The sequence below is a fragment of the Mus caroli genome, chromosome 10 (genome assembly GCF_900094665.2).
Source record: "Mus caroli chromosome 10, CAROLI_EIJ_v1.1, whole genome shotgun sequence".
NCBI lineage: Eukaryota > Metazoa > Chordata > Mammalia > Rodentia > Muridae > Mus > Mus caroli.
Window position 1 is genome coordinate 79,471,289 of NC_034579.1, and position 21,508 is coordinate 79,492,796.

At 48.0% G+C, this 21,508-nt stretch overlaps 1 protein-coding gene across 1 annotated transcript in view; it reads left to right on the forward strand.

Moving 5' to 3' along the window:
- Positions 1 to 21,508, forward strand: part of Btbd11 (BTB domain containing 11) — a 273,159-nt gene that overhangs the window by 229,053 nt on the left and 22,598 nt on the right. The window contains exons 5-11 of the mRNA XM_021174021.2: positions 8,582 to 8,747; positions 10,859 to 10,948; positions 12,840 to 12,941; positions 14,768 to 14,861; positions 14,975 to 15,110; positions 15,773 to 15,993; positions 17,381 to 17,559. Coding sequence (XP_021029680.1) covers positions 8,582 to 8,747; positions 10,859 to 10,948; positions 12,840 to 12,941; positions 14,768 to 14,861; positions 14,975 to 15,110; positions 15,773 to 15,993; positions 17,381 to 17,559 — 988 coding nt within the window. The remainder of the gene's footprint in view (positions 1 to 8,581; positions 8,748 to 10,858; positions 10,949 to 12,839; positions 12,942 to 14,767; positions 14,862 to 14,974; positions 15,111 to 15,772; positions 15,994 to 17,380; positions 17,560 to 21,508) is intronic.

Sequence of the window (21,508 nt, forward strand, 5' to 3'; positions counted from 1 at the left end):
GGTGATGGTAGTGGTGGTGGTGGTTGTGATGGTGGTAATGGAGTGGTGGTGGTGGTGGTGGTTGTGGTGGTGTAGGTGGTAGTGGTATAGATGGTGGTGATATAGGTGGTAATAATTCCAAAAGAGAATCAGTTGCTGTAGCAGAAATTAAGCACCCAGGAGTGCTTAGCACACAGTAAGCATGCAGTACGGGGGAGTGCATTTCATTACTGACTATGACTGAATCTTTCTGACCTGTATCATCACAATGTGCTTGCAAAACCCCTGCTGACTTCACACTCCTTCTGGAAGCCAGGTATCCCCTTGGTAGAAAGAATTGCCTCAGGTTCTTGATTTGGTGGCTTTTGTAGACACAATGTCTAATTGAACTTAAGCACAGGGATGAGACTGGTCTGTGTAGTTGGTATCTGCATTTGCTTCTTCCATGGACAATGTATTCTCTCCAGTTTGTCCTTGGCTTTGGAATGTATATTTGGGGGCAGTATATGTACAGGAGTATGTCGCTGTTAGTGTGTGCAGATGGAGACCCGTCTCTCAGTGAGGCTCATCAATTCAGCAAGGCTGGCTGGTTGGCCAGCAAGCTCCATGGATACTGTTGTTTACATCCTGAACCCCGACCCCTCCAGTGCTTGTCTCAGTGTGTACCATGCCAGGACTTTTATGGGAGTGCTAAGATACAACTCAAACCTCTATGCTCCTGTGGCAACCGCTTTACCAACTAAGCTATATCCTCAGCCCTGTAATTTTCTGCACAATGCTCTTGCAAGCACCTCCTCAGGGTTACCTCAGTTGACCCACAGCCAACATCCTGGAAGAAAGGTTGAAGCTCGTGTTACAGATGAGAAAACCAGACGACAAAACAGTAAAGCCACTGGCCCCAAGATCATGTGGCCATTAAATGGCAGAGCTGGATTTGAGCCCAGTGAAAGACAGGGCAGAGTTCACAACTAGCATGGAAGCTAATGTGCACATAAAGGTGTCTAGATATCACCAGCAGGCATTTGTCACGCAGAAGGCATGGAGAGATGAACAGAGGTTGTTAGCTCCTCACCCACGTGCACCGCCCTTACAGATGAGAATAGGAGTGCATTCTTCAGGCCCTGAAGCCCTTCTGAGGTCACGTGTCTGAAGCGGCAGAAGATACTGAGCCAGTCTCTAGGGACTTGGACACTTGAGAAATCAGAGGAATTGACCACTTCAGTAGCTGACCTCTTGCTTAAATTATTGTGATTTTTTTATGGCATCATTGAAAGCCACTCAAAGGGAAAACCACAATGCTGGTTACCTGGGGGAAGCCCCAGGGGACAGGCTTAATATATTTCTGCATAAATAAGTCATGCATAGAGAAGGGAAGACGCATTTGCTTGGGCCACAGGGCGCCCTGTTGCAGCTTGGAGCTTCTGCGGGGGACTTTCCAGGCACGGATGGAGCTGTAACCCTATCCAGGCAAATGCTTCAGAGATGATAGTCTACAGATTTCAACTCCCCTGACAAACTGAGTTGAACAGGAAGCCGTGTTTCACACTTTGTTGGCAAAGGGGTTTTTACCTGTTTTAGTTTGCTCTGCTCAACTTGGCTCAGAATCCAGAACTGCTGTTTGCTCTGTGTCTGTGTCTGTGTGCTGTGTGGGATCAGGTGCTCCCTGGGGCTGTGCTCAACAATGAGTTGGGCCAGGTGGTGTGTGCCTGTAATCCCAGCAGCCAGGAGGCTGACTCGGAAGAATTGCTAATTCCAGGTCAGTGTGCACTTCATAACACGACCCCAGTTTGGGGGAAGGGATGGCCAGTGGGGCAAAGAATAGTCTATTCAATATGTGGTATGGGCAAGTGGAATATTCACATGTGGAAGAATGGAATTACACCCTTATCTTGTACTGTATACAAAAATCAATTCAAAATGGATTCAAGACCTCAACTTTAAAGCCTAAAACTATAAAATTACTAGAAGAAACACAGAAAGGAAAATCCATGACATTAATTTTGGTAATAACTTTTGGATATGTCTATAAAAACACGGGCAACAAAATCAAAAGTAGACAGATGGAATCGCAACACATTTAAAAGCCTCTGCCCAGCAAAGAAAACAACAGAGAAGAGATGGTCGGCTGAATAGACCATGAAGGAGCCACAGCACGTAGCGCTTACACAGAGCAGGGTGTGTCTGCAAACACATATATTACACTACATAGCAGCCAGAGTATATAATAAACTCAAGTCAATTAAAATACATATATATATTTTTAAAGATTTATTTATTATATGTAAGTACACTGTAGCTGTCTTCAGACACTCCAGAAGAGGGCGCCAGATCTCGTTACGGATGGTTGTTAGCCACCATGTGGTTGCTGGGATTTGAACTCTGGACCTTTGGAAGAGCAGTCGGGTGCTCTTACCCACTGAGCCATCTCACCAGCCTAAAATATATATTTTTAAATGCCAAGTTTCACTACTTATTGGGGAATTACACTTTAAAATTACAGTAAGATACTACTTCCTACCTGGGAGAATAGCTGCAGTCAAAAAGAAAAGGGAAGGTATAAATGCAGCCATTGTGGGAAATGTGGAAGTGCCTTAGGATTTCCATTGCTGTGAAGAGACACCGTGACCAAGGCACTCTTATAAAGGCAAACATTTCATTGGAGTTGGCTTACAGTTCAGAGGTTCAGTCCATTATCATCATGGTGGGAAGCATGGCAGCATGCAGGCAGACTTGGTGCTGGAGTTTGAGCATTTTGCCCAGTATGAAATATACATACACACACACACACACACACACACACACACACACACACACACACACACACACATTTGTCACCTCCAAGTCCCCCTCCACAGAGACACACCTCCTCTAATGAGGCCACACCTTCTCCAATAAGGCCACACCTCCTAATAGTGCCACTCCCCATGGGCCAAGCATTCAAACATGAGTCTATGGGGACATTCCTTTACAAACCACCCCATTCCTCAAAGATTTTTAAAGTAGAGTTAATCTTAGAGTCCAGCAGTCTTACTATTGGACAGGTGAAGGAAGTTACTGTCAGATAGTTCATCTCACTATGTTAAGTTGAAGCATCAAATGCAACCACAAAGAAATTGAGTCAAGAAGGGGGAAAAAAGAGAAAAAAGGAGAGAGGGGGGCTGGAGAGATGGCTCAGCAGTTAAGAGGACTGGCTGCTCTTCCAGAGGACAGAGGTTTAATTCCCAGCACCCACATGGAAGATCACAACTGTCTGAAATTCCAAGATCTGACACTCTCGCACAGATATACATACAGGCAAAACACCAATGCACATAAAATAAAAAATAAAATGTTTAAAAAAAGAAAGAAAAAGAAAGGACTGGGAGGAGAGGAGCGAGGATGCCACGATTAGGATATGCAGTGAATATAAATAAATTATTGAGAAAAAAGAAAGAAACAAAAAGAGGGAATTGGAGGCAACCTAATTGTCCATCATCAGATAAATGCATAAAGAAATGTGGTGTGTGTGTGTGTGTGTGTGTGTGTGTGTGTGTGTGTGTGTGTGTGTGTAAAACAGAATACTAATTAGCCTTCCAAAAGGAAATTGGGTCTCCACAACATAAATGGAGCTGGAAGGCATTGTGTTAACTGAGATAAGCTAGGCAAGAGAAGACAAATAGATGATGTATGGTCTCACTTGTGTAATCTGAAAAGTCGTTCTCAGAGAAGAAGAGAGGAGTGTGGTTAGCAGACCCTGAGCATGTGTGGTTCTCAGAGAAGCAGAAAGGAGTGTGGTTAGCAGACATTGAGCATATGAAGGGTCAGGAGAGATGTGTGAATCCAAGGATACAAGTTTTCAAGGAGACAGCAAGAAATTAAATGCAGAATATTTGCTATAAAGCATCAGACATATAATTTATAACCAGGTGTTACATACTTGAAAATTGCAAAACAACTAGATTTGGAGCTGCAGACATAGCTCGGATGGTAGATGGCTTGTCTAGACTGCATGAGGAAGGAAAAAATAGATCTGAACTGCTCTCACCGCAGACAGACAAGGCATGTAAGGGAACATGTTTATTGTCTCAATCTGCCCAGTCTACCGTGCGCACATATTCCCGAGTATCATGCTACACATCAAACATGTATACATACACCTTCTAGCAGTCAGTTCAGATTAAGTACTAGTGTTCAAAGGAACAGTGCGTGGAGCTCACACATCTCTCCCCTATCAGATTTGCTATTTGCATCCAACTATTACCTACTGCCTATTAGCAGAGAACAAGATGGTTGTGTTCCTGTTCCTGGACTTAGACATGCTGGTAGGAGAAAAATAAAACAAATAAATTAATTAATTAAACTAGGGGCTGGCAACATGACTCAGCAGGAAAGGCTTCACTTGCTGTGAAGGTTGACGACCTAGATTGGATCTGGGCCCCATGTAAGTAGAAGAAGAGAGCTCATTCCCACAGTTACTCTCTGACCTTGAGACATGTAATTTGTCTGTTTACATGTACGCGTGTACAGGCACACACAGACAGACCAGACACAGACAGATAGACACACTCACACACAAGGGGGGTTAATAATTAGATGATTATTTTTTAAAGAAAACTAATCCCTGACTGTGAAGGTGCTACTAAAGGAATCAAGGGAACTGGTCAGGAGATGGTGTGTACACAGAAGAACAATCTACTTTTGCATAGGTGGTGTGATGACAGGCCTCCTCATCTATGATCAAGCTTACCCTTGAAGACAAGGAGGAGCCAGCCCTGCAAAGACACCCAAGGGAGGCTTTCCAAGGGAAAGGAACTTCAGAGACACGGTCCTTGGGGCAGGAAAGACCTTGGTGTGTGGAAAGGGCAGAAAAGGAGCAAAGTTGTGGATGTAGAAGGAGGAAAGAAATGTGAGCAGCAGGCCTAGCTAGGCCCTGCAGGCGGCTCTGTGCCAAGAGCCAAAATTAGCCTCAGAATACTGGAAGACTTTAAGCCGAGACCTGCTGGGACCTGCCAGGACCTGTCTATGCTGACATTCTGAGTCTATGTGATAGATGACATGGGGCAGGGAGAATGACATCAAGATTATTAGACTCCTGCAGCATTCCACCCAGAGATCTGTGCTAGGTCCCAAGACCATAGAGGGTGGAGAAAGGGGATAGACTCAGGATTCAGGTGCAAAATAGCAGCTATTGGAATGGATATGGGTGTGAGATCAGATTCTGGTTCCAGCACCTACATGAGCAGCGATGTCAATGGCTGAGGTGAGACAACCAGGAGCAAGTTTAGAGGGTGGGGATGGAGGTTTTCACAGAGTTCCAGTCTGAAAACGCTGACTTTCGTGGTCTAAGAGGTAGCCAACAGTTCAGCTCCAATAGGAGCGACAGAACATGACGGTGTGTTCCAAGACCCTCTGATCCCCAACAGGTGGAGGCTAGGTCACTCCTGACACATGCCAGCTTGCCCCTTAGCACCTGTGTCTCTAGTAATCCCTTTGCCTCAGTTTAACTCGTTGGCATAGGTTACACATAATATGTAGCTCCTGGGCTCACTGTGATGGGGGTATGGGTTAACACATGAGAGCTTAGAACTCCACAGTAGGTATTCCGTGAACGTCAGCTTCCTGTAATAACAATTATCATCATTTTAGCTGCAGTAATTTTCTTGCCATTTGTCTCGTTCTAATTAAAATCAAGGACCTCAGGAGCTGGTAAACACTTGTAATGTTCTTAGAATTATCTGTTTACAAGCCTGTGAGTTCTGTGAACCCAGCGTCTACCTCCCTCCTCCAGAGCCCCTTGGCATGGTGTCCAAGGCGGTGGGCACTGGCCATGCTGGCCCAAGCACACAGCGTGCAGCTTGATTGAAGGGGAGGGGGAAACCCGCTTATCTGACCAAGGCTGGTAGAGACGGACAAGCAAGAGGAAACGAATCGGTGGGTTTTCCTGTGACCGCCATCACTCACATCTCTATCCCTAGATGGGAACTCCTTTTTGAAATGTTGTTATTGGTGGATATCAGTTATACAACTGGACTTCATCATGATATTTTCCATACTTATAAATTATATATTTTGATCATATCCCCCACTCTGTCACTCTTTCTGCCCCTCCCCCACTGCTAAGCCCCTCCCTCTTTCCAAACAATCCCTCCTCTGTTTCCATGGTGCTTGTTTTGTTTTTAATAACCCAGTGAGTCTTGTTAGAGTTGTTTACAGGAGCGTGGCCACATTTACCAATGGTTACATCACTGAAGAAAATTTCTCCCTCCCCAGCCCCCATCCAGAAACTGTTAATTGCATATTTGCCCTCAGGGAGTGGTGGGTCCTCCCCCCAAACCTTACCCCCATCCCATGTGAAGTGTTGACAGGTCCCAGGTTGTACAGATCTTGAACCAATAATCACAGCTACTATGAGTACAGGTGTAACAGCCATTTCCTGCCACAAAATCAGTCTCCCACAATCCTTGACCCTCCTCCAATGCTCGCGTCCTTTCCCCGGAATGAGAACTAAGCGATTCCACAAAGCAGCCTTTTCCAACATTGCTAACATCTAGCAGAAGAAAGGTTGTTTATGCAATGAATCAAGTCTGATGACTCCCAGAGATTTAAACACACACACACACATGCACGCACACACACACACACATGCATGCACGCTCACCATCCTGTACTTTAACATGCATAGATTCACACTTACTCCCCCTGGAGGCCTCTGTGATCTGTGTTCTGGGGTCTTGCCTTGTTACCCTGATGCCACAATGTTTCCTTGGGCAGTTGTGGGGACCATTAGCCCTTAGGATGAAGTTGTATGCCACACTAAAGGTGAGGGATCCTGAGTTTCTCTGCATGTTTAGCTCTGCCCTTCTTCAAAAGATAAAAGAGGAAACCCAGTTAAATTTCCATCTTCGATAAACAATGAATAAAGCTTTGGTATAAAGATGCCCCACGCACCTTTGATCTAGCATTTATATTTACCTAATCTGGCAATGCTTGACAAGTTCAAAGCCCACGCGTACTGGACCAAGAAGCTGTAAGGCACAGCTCCATTCGGTGTCTAGGATGTCAATGCCATGTTTGAAGCCAGGCCCTGGGGTCCCTCCATCCTCTCCCACCACACAGGCAGCTAGCTGTGTAGCTGAAGGGTCTCTGTGGTCTTGCCCCTCCTCTCTCAGCAACTGGCACACATTGCCCAGAAGTTAATGCCCTAGAAACACTGGGCTCTGTGGATAGCCTCAAACAGCCTGCCATGTCTCACCTGGACCCTTGCTCCTGCTGGCTCTGCACAGAGTGCTCTTGTCGTCTGCCATTCCCCTCCCCATACCTACAACCACAGCTCAAGGGTCACCTTCTGAGGAAGCCTAGGCTCTCCTAGGCTGGGTGTGGTGCAAAGGGGCTTATAGTTTCATAACATTTCTTATTCAGAGAGAGAACCACGGAACCCTCACTATTTATATGAGATACATGGGAATATGGCCTATGCTTGTCTTCTCCAGACTGTCTTCATGCTTGTCTTCTACCAGACTGTGGGCTTCCAGTGCAGGGATGCTGATATGACCATAACAGTCACTCAATCAACACATAGTTGCTTGATTATTGATGAATGATTATTGACCAGTTCATGGGGACTGGGAGAAGGTACCAACGTTATTTCAACGTGAAGCCTGTATCGCCCTCTCTCATTGGTTTCCTCCCTCGTTTCCTGGCCTAGCCTCTTTCTCCCTGAAGTGGCTTGCTGAAGCACCTTGCCATCTCTCGTTTCATCTAGCCAGTTCTCCAGCCTGTTCTATTTTGAAAGGAGAGAGTCCATCCTGACCTCTGTCCACTCTCCTTTCTTAATGCCTCCTGTCTCCTCTGCCACTGGAATGGACCCAGGCAAATGCCTGCTCAGAAGTCCACAGCCAAGTATGAGGGCTCAGTCAAGTGAACAAGAAAGCAGTAGGTTCTGCACTTGGGAGCTAGAGTGGCACAGAAGATCCGAAGACAGGTTCTCCACACCTGCTTCTCTGGTTCAAATCCAAGCTGTCACTTATAGATGGGGTGGCCTCAGAAAGATTCCTCATTCCTGCTTTTTGGACATAGGAATTATGCCTTCTATTGTGTGGGAACCGAATGTATCAACTCACATAAAACGTTCAGCAGAGAACCTAACCTATTTTTTTAAATGCCTAAATATTTGCATAATGAAATAATTCTTAGCTGAGGATTCTACTGGCACACTGAGGGACCACACCTAAGCTCAGTAAAGACAGGATTTAAAACCGCCAGAAACTAGGGGGGAGGGGGGCGGAGTGAGACACGAGTTGTTTTTTTGGTTGGGGTTTTGAGACAGGGTTTCTCTGTGTAGTCCTAGCTGTCCTGGAACTCGCATTATAGACCAGGCTGACCTCGAACTCAGAGACCCACCAGCCTCTGCCTCCCGAGTTCCGGGAGTAAAGAGTGCTCCATCCCTGACAGGCTAAGGCAGTTCTTTTAAATGGGAACCTAGAAAAGGCAAAAAAAAACTAGGAAAAGCCCGCGAGGATCTCAGGTACTCGGTGGGGATTGCTAGGACGTTTGATCTCAGGGACCAGATCCCCGGGAAAAGCGGCTGCGCCCACGTGACCATCTCTCCCTCCCCACCCCTCAGGGCGGACGACTGCTTTTGTGCTTCTCGGAAGCTGGACGCCGTGGCCATCGAAGCCAAGTTCAAGCAGGACTTGGGCTTCCGGATGCTGAACTGTGGACGGACCGACCTGGTGAAGCAGGCAGTGTCTTTGCTGGGGCCGGATGGAATCAACACCATGAGCGAACAGGTACCAATCTGCTTGGACTTCATCTCCTCCGGTGCTTAGCCTGGGCGCGAGCAGCTGACGGGACACAGGCTCCCTCTGCTGATCGATTAAAAAAATTAATGCCCCTCCCCCGGCTTCTCTCTCTCTCTCTCTCTCTCTCTCTCTCTCTCTCTCTCAGTGTTTGGGGGTTTTTGTTTTGTTTTGTTTTTAATTTTCTAAAAATACACTTGTCCATCTTTATGGACATCTCACATGATTGTCGCAGCTGAAATTTTAAAAAGGAATGAAAACCAGACCCGTTCCAGAAAGGAGATGACGCCCCCAGGTTGGCCATCGTTTGTATTTAGGACTCTGCAACCTTCAAGTCTCTTTACTGGCATGTTAAAGGCTTTTTCTCTGCCAGTCTGCTGTTGGCTCCAGACAGATCTAGGCCATGCGCACTGTGCTCTTAGGTGGGTGTGTTTAAAGACACCAAAGTCAGTCTGGGGACCCTAGAGCATCATTCAGATAGGGCAGCACCAACCAGATTCTGAACATGGTACCGTGAGAGGCAACCACAAGTCACAGAGGGGACTTTGCGGGTGTGGTGGTGTCATAGACCGTGCAAATGGGCAGCCATTCTCAGTGTGAATCCTGAGTGCGGTTACAAGGGGCAGATGGGGCTGTTTCTCCCACAGGCGGCTCTTGCAAAGAGCTCCCAGGAAGGGACTAGAAGGGACTGTGTAATGACAACTAATTACTTTCTGGCCAACCTCAGGGGTCCTCAGTGCACAATCATGTGCATCTTGTATGTTTAAAACCAGGGCCTTGTTTATCTGTTTGGTTTTTTCAGTATTTTACATTGCAGATACCTTACAATGTTAATGAATATTCTTCTGTAAGTCGCTTTGAGTGTCTCTATAAAGTGATTACTGTTTGTTTATTAACCATCCTTCCCACATCATATATTTAAAGTGTTTGTGACTAGTGCTGAGCTAAACATACTTACACAAAGTCTTTGTTCCAATCTCTATTTCCTTGGGGAAATGTTCTTTAAAACAGAAGTGTCTCAAATGCACCAGCCTTTCCTGAATTCTCAGTCTTCAGTACTGCCCCCCCCCCCCCCCCCGGGAGTCTGACTAGTCTTTGCACACCTCTGGTTATATATGTATTCCCTGCTAGTCCACTTTCCTTTTGCCTGCTTTTTATCAGCATTTTTACTGTTTACTTAGAGGAATTCTTCCTGTATCAGGGCACGAAGTCCTTTAGTGGAACCAATACATCTCAGTTTGTCATTGACGTTGGAATTTTGCCTATAATGTTTTCAGTTCCACAGCAATGTACAGTGCTAGAGCCCCTCTCATGTATGCTGTACTTCAACACCTTTCTGCCTAGAGACAGGGGCAGAAACCAACTTGGCATCGCTTACAATTTTAATTCTTTCTGACTATCTCTAGTAAAAAATTAAGTGTTATATTGGTGTATAGTGTGAGACAAGGCTGTAGCATGAATATCTTCCCAAATAACTGCCTCCACAGCCCTTTGGATGGAGAGCCCCACCCCTTCCTCCTGTTGGTTGTGATGCTCGGTTTGTGATGAGCAGGAGTCAGAGAAGGGAAGGTTTTCCTGAAGGCCATCCTGCCTCAGTTGCCTTGACTTGTATAGAGTGATATCAGAGCAGATGTCAGTGAAAGTAACCACAGGGATATCCAGTGGCCATTGACTCTGTCTCACCCAAGGCTCATACAGAGCAGCAAGGACATCTTGTCATGCTACGAAGAGACAAATGTCAAAGACACCGTAGCCATCATAATTAAATGCTTTAGGGTTGATATTACAGAATCCAGAAAATTCCTGTGAGCCCCACCCCCACCACATCCCAATCAGCCACTTGTTGTAAAGACACACATAGGTTTGTTGTACTGTGAAAACCCTCCAACTTAAGCCACAATCACAAAAGGTGATGTTCACCTCCCCTCACTCCTCCCCTGTAGTTTCCAGAATGTGGAAGGTTGTGACCCTGTGTGTGACAGGGCTCCACACTGACTCTTTTGTCCTGCCAGAGTCTGAGTCCAATAAGATGCTCCATGTGTTTGTTAACTGACCACGGCCACCTTGTAAATGTCTCCGTCTCTGGTTTTTAACCACCGCAGGGTATGACCCCCTTGATGTACGCCTGCGTCCGTGGGGACGAGGCAATGGTGCAGATGCTGCTGGATGCCGGAGCTGACCTGAATGTGGAGGTGAGGGTGCGGAGGGCTGCAGGCCCTGCCAGCCCAGACTTTCCCTTCCCAGTCACCTTCACATCTCATCCTTTCAGTGGCCGTAGCCCTGACGAAACCACCTGGCAGATGGTGACCTTTCTGAGGCCCCAGCCAAAGTCCCAAGTAGCTACACAAAGTCCCTGTGTGTGCTTCATTTAAAGAAATTTCTGTAGCTCTAGGGACCTCTGGCTTGTGTTGACCCAGCAGCTCCTAGCTCCTGACTCATCCTTTCTAGGATGGAACAGAAAACACCCACATTCCAGCCCTTTCCTGATGCCCAACACATGCTGGGCCGACCACCCTCTCCTCTCCACCCCTCACCAGACTGAGGTTTCCCTCCTCACATCTCCTGTCCTCACCTGCAGACCCACAGTGTCACTTTGTTGACAGAGCTATCTCAAGGCTGCCTGCCTGGATGTATTGCACTAGGCTGGGAATCGAAGCACCCCTCCCTGCAGGCTTTAGAACCAAGACAGGCTTAGGTTCAAGTTCTGAAACTACCACCCGCTTTGAGGTCTGAGAAGGGGGGTGACTCATGAGATGGAAGAGAATCCCCGATGATGCACGCATGCTTGGGAGGAATCAATACCGAGCAGAGGCATCTCCCCAAGGTCAGGGGCGCAGTAGTTTTTTCTTCTTTGCTGTCTGAAGGCCTGCTCAGGCAGCACTTGGTAGTTGCAGATGCCAAGGAGACTGGCATGCTGCAGCCACCAATCAACTGCCGGAAACCTTTTAGCTTCAAATGTAGATGCCCTGGCAGTGTTACCCTGTGCTTTTTTTTTTTTTTTTAATTGTTGGTGAGTTTTACATTCATCTGAGGAACACAGACAGGAAACGCAGCCCTAAAGCCAAACCCATTTTGGACCAGTTCTGAGTTATATCAGGACTCTCTACCCCATTACGGGTCACTATGCCTCACAGACCCCTTCAAGATCCTTAGACATGGCCTTTGATTCTCCTCTCCAGTCCCTCCCAGGTGTTTTACTCAGTGCCTTTGTGTGCTGTAAGGGCACTCTGGCCAAGGTTACATGCCCCAGAAAACACCACGTGCTGGTGCTAATATCACAGGTCCCCAGTTTTCAGCTTCCCTATTACACCCCAGCCTGGTATATGTTCCAAGACCTCCCTCCATCCTGAAACCCCATCTCTCATTATTTTTCATGGTATGTTCAGGGCAAGTTCTGTGCCTGTGCTTTCAGTTACATGAGGGCCCTTGTCAACCATGAAGCCAGAAATGACCCGTGAGCAAAGTGGCAGGGACCGCCACGATCGAATGAATGACTGTCCTGACTGTCTTCTCTGCTGTGAAAGCGTGAAGTGGTCCCACTGTTCGCCTGGGATTAGCTGCCCTCTTTGAGTGAAGTGTGAACATAGTGGTAGTGATGTTTCAAGCTACGTCACTTCTTGTAGCTCTCAGAACCACCCCCTTCCTTAAGCAGAGAGAAGGAAAGACAGACAGAAGCTGGCTCTCTGGACCACCTTTCCAAAGCATCTGTGTGAGCGAATAATCTTTCAAGAGGGAAAGAAAAGGCACAGAGCACAGTCTCAAAATCCTTCCCCTGCCCCACTCCCACCCCCCGTGGATAATGTCCCCCAAACACAGTCCTCTCATGGCCTGCTTTCAGAAAGCTGCTTCGAATCTCTCCTAACAAACATAAACACGATCAGCTCCCAGTTCTAGCAAAAGGTTGCCTGGGGCCTCCATCAGGGGAAATCACTACCTCCAGTCACCACCATGTCCCAAGGCACCTGCCGGGACATCTTTCTGGTACCTCCCTAGCCTGCGTGTCTGGCTACATGATAGGCTAGATTCTGCAAGCCTAAATATTGTGAAGGTCACATTTTGAAAATAACTTCAATTTGTTTATAGGTTGTCAGTACACCTCATAAATATCCATCCGTCCACCCCGAGACCCGCCATTGGACGGCTCTGACTTTTGCTGTGTTGCATGGACATATTCCTGTAGTTCAGGTATTAACGGATTTCCCTACCCACATCTGACCGTTAACTATAACCTCCTCCATGACGCGAATCTAATTCTCTCCCAGCATGCATATCTCTGAGTGATTCATATTGGTTAATTGCAATTCAGTGTAACATATCCCTATCTTATAATAAAACCATTATACTTTTAAGTATCTATTTGGCCAAGCATTAACCAATATGAAAACATCACGTACCTACATGCAGCCTCACGTACAGAGTGACAGGTCTGTGGGGTTCTTCCTTGCTGCTCTGAGGTGGGACTTCAACTGTTACTCTGTGGATTGGCCCCTTTTACTTGTCTTAACATGACTGTGAGACTTAGCCAGGGTCAATACCCGGAGGGACTCTTCCCTCGGGTGTGGCCCTGGTGTTCTATAGACTCCAGTGGTTTCCAACCAGTGGGAAGAAGCATCCAGATCAACAAGGGGATGTCTGAAACAATGCACTGGTGTGAGTCTTGACTCTCGAGAATCGGCTCCCGGAGGTCTACAGGAGTCCCCTGTGTCTTTTGAAACAGTTCCAAAGGTGGTGACATGCCTGTAACTGTGATTCTTTGGAAGTATCTGTTCCTGACTGTGGTAGGCTTGATGGTCAGTGAATGGCCCCGGACTTAACTTGGTCTTTACCTGATCTGAAGAGGGAGATTGGCATCCAAGTCCAGGACCACACCCAGCCCCGCAGTGAGTGTAGAGCTTTTGAGACGGCAAGAACAGGACTCTTTGATGTGGCCTGCGTGGCAGGGAGAGCTCAGCTTTGATAGCATTTTCATGGGAACCTTCGTTGGTTCCTGGCTCCAGGGAATCCTTGTGACAGACCCGTAGTGGCATTTCAGGAGGCTGAGTGTGTGACATGGCACCCTTGGGGCTGGCTTCTGCTTGTAGAATATCAACCTCAGTCCCCTCCTAGCAGAGGGGAATCTATGAAAGAGGGTGAGTTGGTGGCTTCTGGAGACCACAGATGGGCAGTGGCATCCTCGGCCATTCATTCAGGAAAGGGGCCAGCTGAAAGCCGAGCAGAACTTCTTGGTAGTCAGGCTGAGTCCCTGCAACAGATTCAGTCACGGGGCTGTGCCCTCAGTAGGTAGGTAGTGAAGATGGGAGATTCTTCCCCCATGTTACATATGACATGTGACCTTCACTAAGAGTGGTGAACTGGCATGGACAGAGCCTCCGCCTCCTTCAATAATCTCGCAGGTCTCAGCAAATGCCCTGAATGAAGGCAGGAGAAGCAAAAATTCTGCAGCTTTTGTTACATTACCGGATCTTGCTGGCCAGAGAACTAACTAAACACCGCCTATGCTCAGAACCATCCAGGGGATTCTGGGAGAGATTCTCGCCTTGGCTGGCTGAGCGGGTCCCTGGAGTCGTTCATAACTCCTGAGCTTCGGGGGGGGGGGAGGGACAACTTCCACTGCCCTCTGAGGCTTGCGACCCAGGTCGGACAGTGGAGACTTGCAGCATTTGGATGCTTCTATCTCAGTGCTTCCAGAAACCTTCATATACCTAAAGATGCTCTGGACAGCCTGTTAAAATACAGACTAGTTCAGAGTGTCCAGGCTGGGGTCCAGACACACAGCCCCTTCTAACAAACTCTCTAACACGTTCTTGTGCATGGACCACTCTGGGAAGTCTGGGGTTCTGGAAGATGGGACAGGCTCCCTTTCTGAGGTAAAGTCGCCTCAGTGCACACGGTAACCGAAGTGGGGGGGGGGGGAAGGGGACACGAGCGTCTGACTGGTTTCTACCAGTGCACTGGTGTCTCCTCGTGGTGCATGCTGTTCAAGCGTCTCAGGGGCCACTCTTCCTCTGCAGCTCCTCCTGGATGCCGGAGCCAAGGTGGAAGGCTCTGTGGAGCATGGCGAGGAGAACTATTCAGAAACTCCCCTCCAGCTTGCAGCCGCTGTTGGTAAGTCACCAGCTCCACTTCAGACCTGGTGTCTCCACTGTGGCCTTTGACGCACCTGTGACTCAGTTTCTTTGTTTTATTCTCTTATGAAATCCCCTTCTCTGGGCTTGCAGGAAATTTTGAGCTGGTTAGTTTGCTGTTGGAGCGTGGTGCGGATCCCCTGATAGGAACCACGTACAGGAATGGGATTTCTACAACCCCCCAGGGTGATATGAACTCTTTCAGCCAGGCCGCAGCCCATGGACACAGGTAGGCTAGGATGGGCCAAGGCCGCCAGGTCCCAAGTGGTGCTTGTTAAAAATGCAGATTCCCAGGCCTGCCCCAGACCCATTCTCTCTCTGGATGTGGGGCCCAGGAAGTGGGGTAGCCCAGTCTCCAGGCCTAACCAGACTGCCCTCACTCACAGATTCCTGACAAGAGCTAATTCCCTACACTGCACACGCACGCTGACCGACATGTTCTTCTGTTCACTCTCAGCCAACTTTAAACACAAGGATGCATCACTCTCGGCCAGTCTGGGTCAGAGGACATCACATCAGTTGCCATGATGTGAGAATTTACATAACAAGACAGAGTTCTTCACGTTTGCCCATGTCCTGTCTAGGTTTCTTTCAGAAACCCTATCAGATTTTATTACACATTACCTCAAGGCGGACAAACTTACCAGACTAACACTCTAAAAGGCCAGAGTTCCAGAGCCTTCTGGGTATTATTCCTCCTCAGGTTGCCCTCCAGGAAACATGGCCAGTCATACCCCACCCTCTCCTTCATCCCCAAAGCCTGTCATCCACAAAGCCACCATGCCTCATTCCTGATCCGGAGTGAGCAGCTTCCCAACCCCTAACGTGCCTTGGTCCAGCACAGCCACTTCCATCTCTGAGTGTCTTCCTCTCTGGGTTTATGATTGACAGGAATGTGTTCCGCAAACTGCTCGCTCAGCCAGAGAAGGAGAAGAGCGATATCCTGTCCCTGGAGGAGATTCTGGCTGAGGGGACTGACCTGGCAGAAACAGCCCCGCCCCCCTTGTGTGCCAGCCGCAACAGCAAGGCCAAACTGAGGGCCCTGAGGGAGGCCATGTATCACAGCGCTGAGCACGGCTACGTGGATGTCACAATTGATATCAGGAGTATAGGTCAGTCTGAGCACCATTCACCACTAGACATACATAGCATGCGAACACATGCATGCATGCGTGCATACACGTCATGGGGTACACACACATGTCACGGGGCCTCAAGGAGCTTCTCCTTCACTGGTTAGAACATTTCCAACACTGACCCCACAGACAGCAGCACCCTGCCTGCCCTGAGGCTCTATGCTTAGATCCTGTTGCCCTGGTTCCCAAGCTCTGCGCCTTGAGGCAGGTCCTTAAATCACCTGGGGAGCTTGTCTGAATACAGATTGCCAGGCCCTGCACCCAGAGGCTCTGCTGTTGAGGGTCTGGATGGATTAAGGCTGGAAATCTTTATATTTAACAATCACTCCAGGTGGTTCCCAGTGGTTGAGGACTTCCTGTGTAGAACACTCAACACCACTGATACAGAGTGACCATCGGGGCAAGGACAAACGCCTCCTCGTTAAGACTTTTCCTCTGGGCCAACAGAAGCCATTCTAGCAAGCAGCAGCTTCTTCTTGTGTGAGCTAGCCTAGAGCTGTCTCATTGGTGTGTCTGGGGTTCGAGGCTAGGCTAGCGACAGTCTAGTAGCTCTAACCTGGCAAGGAAGGGAACAGGGAGGCATGGGAATAGGTCCCTAACATGGTAGGCTGGAAACCAAATAGAATCAGTGTTCTGGAAAGACTTTGACAGGCTGACTGTTCAGTATATGGGAAATTTACGCTGTTGCCCTGCCAGTCTATCTTGTGTGACTATGAAGCTCAGGCTCGGAATGACCTACCTATTCATTCTGAAAGAGGTGAGGGGTGACCTCCTTCTTCACGACCTCACTGCACATTCCAGCAATCATTTGCTGACTCTGTTAAAGGAAAAAGGCCCAATGAGGTGCCGCAGACGGAGATGTTTCACACAGGGGCCAGTAGGGATCTCCTTCCGTTTATTAAGTTGTGACTGGAGATGGTCAAGTCCTTTGATTGGTTTCTTAGCTTTCATCTGAGTGCGGCTATGTCATCTCATCCTGGACAAAACTCGCTCTTCCCTGAGTCCTTTCCTCCCCAGTGAGTAGAAGGAAGAGCGTGGACTCAGAGGCACAGATGCATACGAATGAGTCACTAAAAGATTCTGCTCAGTGACTGGCATGGTGAGATGCAGCCCCTAATTATATGAGGAGCATACCTAAGCAGAAGAGACTGAGTTATGCCCTTCAAGTTCAACTTCTGCATGTCTTGCCTGTACTCACTGAATGCTGGTCCCTTGGTCTCATAGCTTGGTAATGTCCTAGATGAAGACCAACTTCAGGATAAAAATATTACTGTTCCTTGGTTGTTTTCTGTCCTCCCCTCACCTGCCCTCCCCTCCCACCTGGCCTGATGCCTTCCCCCCACCCCACCCCATCCCCATCCAGGTGTCCCATGGACTCTACACACATGGCTGGAGTCACTTCGGATTGCCTTCCAGCAACACCGCAGACCTCTCATCCAGTGTTTGCTCAAGGAGTTCAAGACCATTCAAGAGGAGGAGTACACAGAGGAGCTAGTCACCCAAGGCCTGCCCCTGATGTTTGAGATCTTAAAAGCAAGCAAGGTACAAGGGGCGAGGAGGGGCGAGGTGGGGGGAGGAGCAGGGGGTGTCCGTGAAGCCATTGTGGTTTATCGGAGAGGGAGGGTGGAGGCTCACGATCTGGATGGTCCCTTGCTGGGAACCAACGATCCCTAACATCCCTACATCCCAGCCACAGGTGGCGAGCGTGCGAGCATATCCCAGCTGCCTGCGGCTACTTACACAGTGGACTCAGAGGCATGGATACATACAAATGAGTAATTAAAAGCTGTGGGTCAGCTTTTTTGGCTGAGCATGTGCTGTATACCAAGGTATTTAGGCACAAGGACAGATCAGGGGCCTTTGACTCGTGGAGTTTGCCCTCAAACCAGGGGGATGATACCAACACGTGTGTTCTAGAAGCAGAGAAAGTTAGCTTTCCTGGACCTGGCCAAAGGAAGTAAAAGATTGACAAGGAGGAAAGGGAGCCTCCCCAAGGTGCTGGCACTGGCCGGGCCTGAAGGGACAGTGAGAGTCAAGTAGGAAGAGGACCTGGGAGAAGCCTTTTCATGTAGACTGACAGTACATCTTCCATGCAGCCCATAGGCTACAAGCACCCCAGGATAACTATGAACGAAGCCCAGCAATATTTGCAGATGATGTCACATCACAATATCAAAGGCTTAGACACCACAGACAGGAGAGCCAGTCAGAGAGAGGAGCTTCATTCTGACTCCTTGGGGTTCACACCTACCAAGGCCTCCATTCCCGGCAGAGGAACCTCACATCCCTGCCTCCCTTTCCAAACAGCAGTCTTGTTCTCTGGGTATCATGAGAGTCATTCCATAAAACTCCCTGTGGAGTTATCCATCTGGGCCTATCATAAAGGCACTCTAGGCCCTCCAGGGGTGTGTGATCCACACCTGTATGTAGGTGGGAAGTACTGACTTTGGGTAGCCTTGAACTTGCCCCCTGCTGCCCGTTGGGGTCAACAGCCAAACACAAGAGAAGACTGTAGAAAACACCCCAGCACTGTGACCATGAGAAGCACTAGGGAGGCCCAGTCTCCCTGAGAGGTTCTAGAGAGTTCATACCCTAAGCCATCACATCCCACAAGGCCTTGGGCTCATACAGCACACTGGTTGAGCATATGTTCCCTGGAGCCAAATTACAAGGGTTCAAATCCTGGCTTTCCTACTTACTAGCCCTTTAGCCACAGTCAAGTTTCCTAAACTCTCTGCCTCAATTTCCCTGTCTGTAAAATGAGTCAGTAATCATGCGGACCTCTCTAGGTAGCCTTGAGTACAAGGTGGTAAAAACTGCAGTTCCCTTCCACCCCACTATAGCACCACATAAAAGCTTTCTCAGAGGCTTCAAAAAGCCAGTTAGAGGAGGCAGGCCTTCTGTGCTTCCCCAAGGCTGTTCTGTAAGCATCAGCCAATGCCAGCTGAGTGCCGAAGCTAGCTGTGAATACCTGGGTCACATGCCACCTCCTGCTCTCAGAGTGACAGTGCACTGTGTGCCCTGAATACCCTGATTCACAAAAGGAATTAGAACGTTTCCCAAACTCATTTGTCTGTGGAACCCTTTCATAATGAACTATCTCGAGATGTAAATGAAGATTTCTGTGACTATATAGATATATGTATATGTACAATTATTAAGAATATATATTTAATTTAATTACAAGCCAGCCACTCACTGAAGCATATTTAAGGTTAAACCCTTACAGCTTACCCAAGCACATCTAGATGAAGCCCTCAATTTATCTCTACTTAACAAACAGGAGAAATGGAGGCAGGAAGATGGGTAAAACTAACTCAGAGACAGCCTGTCAACAACACCCATCCCCTTTCAGAGCATCTGGGAGCCTTGGGGCCAGAGCAGTCAGTGTCCACCCTCAAGCCAGCCTCTGTAGGCCCCCGCTGGCTGTGTTTAGTGTCCCCTGTGCCACTGACTTCAGGAGAGTGGGCCTCCGAGAGTCCAGGGAGAATGGAACCTGCTGGGGATGCAAACCACTCCTCTGTCTCCCTCCAACTTAGAAGAAATGAATAAAAGCTTTTACCTGAAATTACCCAAGAACTACCTCGGTGAAAAAGCATTACTGGATGCGTTCCCAGTGTCTGTATTCCAGCATTTTCTGGCTTGTCTGGTTTTAACTTTTTTCCAGGCTACAGAGGAATTCCAGAATTTATTGAAGTACCTTGGATTTATGTCTTGCGGGTCTTTGTTTGGTTTGGTTTGATTTTTGTGTAAATGTCACTTTGAAGTATGACATACACTTAGAAAATTTCCCAGATCCTAACTGCAGAGCTGAACACCAAAGAGTCAGCACTGGATCACAAAACACAGCACACCTAGCATCCCAAGGTCTCTGTCTCCCGGGCCACCCAAAAAGCCATCCCTCTCTGACTGCTACTGCCCTGGAACTAGCTCATTTAACTAGCATAGCTCAGGGTAGGAGGAGCCTTCCACAAGCACTCCAGTGTCTGACTGCAGGAGTAGGGTGGGTCGTTGAGTCACCAGCAGCCCTAACAGGAACGTGTGAAAGTCAGGAAGAAGGAAAGGCCTTCGCCACATGTAAAACTGGAACCTGTTCCCTGGCAGCCGTGCTGCCTGTCTGGATAGGTGACCCAGAGACAACACAGGTAGCACCATTCTCTGAAGGCACGGGCCTAAAAAGAACGGTGCACCCAGGAGGAGGAAAGGAAAAAGGGTTGACTTGCTTTCATAGGAAGCTCCAGGGAAACCCTAACCCATATGCTGTGATACCACACATAGATGATATCACATAGACTGACCCATAGGGAAACATAGTTTAACACGACTACAGTGTGCAACCAAATATTCCCCCAGCATGCACTGGTCCACCATCCCCCAGCATTCACTGGTCCACCATCCCCAACCCCAAACATGCACTGGCCCACCATTCCCAAACATGCACTGGTCCACCATCCCCCAGCGTGTAGTGGTCCACTATCCCCAAGCATGCACTGGTCCACTATCCCCCAGCATGCACTGGTCCACCATCCCCCAGCATGCACTGGTCCACTATCCCCAAGCATGCACTGGTCCACCATCCCCCAGCGTGTAGTGGTCCATCATCCCCAAGCATGCACTGGTCCACTATCCCCCAGCATGCACTGGTCCACCATCCCCCAGCATGCACTGGTCCACTATCCCCCAGCATGCACTGGTCCACCATCCCCCAGCAGGTACTGGTCCACCATCCCCCAGCATGCACTGGTTCATTGTCCATATTTTCCCTTCATTGAAATTTTCCTTGCATCTTTTGTGTGTGTGTGTTCTAGTTGAATTATTTGTTCTTTTGTTCTATTTGAATTGTTGAATCCTAAGAGGGTTTCTTATGTGTGTATGCTAAATACTAGTCCTTTGCCAGCCATAAGGTTTGCAGATATTTTTCTCCTCTTCTGTAGCTTGTCCTTCATCCTGTTACCTTAGTGCTGGTATTTATTGACTGTCCTCAGCATCATCAGACAGGGAACCTATTTTTAACACGTTTTACAGGGGAGACAAAGCATATTAAACTGTAACAGCTTATCATGAGGAATCTCTGTACCAACAGGAGACAAAATATGATTGTTTGATTTAAAAAAAATCAGTCTGCTACTTTTCATAGACTCACTGGAGGCTTCTGCATGATATTTTAGAAATAAATCTCTCTTTTACAATTATTTTTAAAAAGCATTCTGGCTAATATATTCCAGTATTATTCTATGAGAAGCATCTTGGATCTCAGCTACCTTCAAAGAAGCAGGTGTGTGTCCAAAGTCCCTCACTGGACAATAGCTAGCAGCAACACCAAAAGTATCAAAAATAAAAATAAAATGTCAGTCGAAGCAGAAAAAAAAAAAAAACAGCAAATGAGCTGGACTAGGAAACCTCTGAGTGATATTCCAAGCTCAACTTCCACCTGTCAAACGGCTGCCAGTGAAAGACGGACACTAAGTGAATTCCAGATCAAATCTTGAAA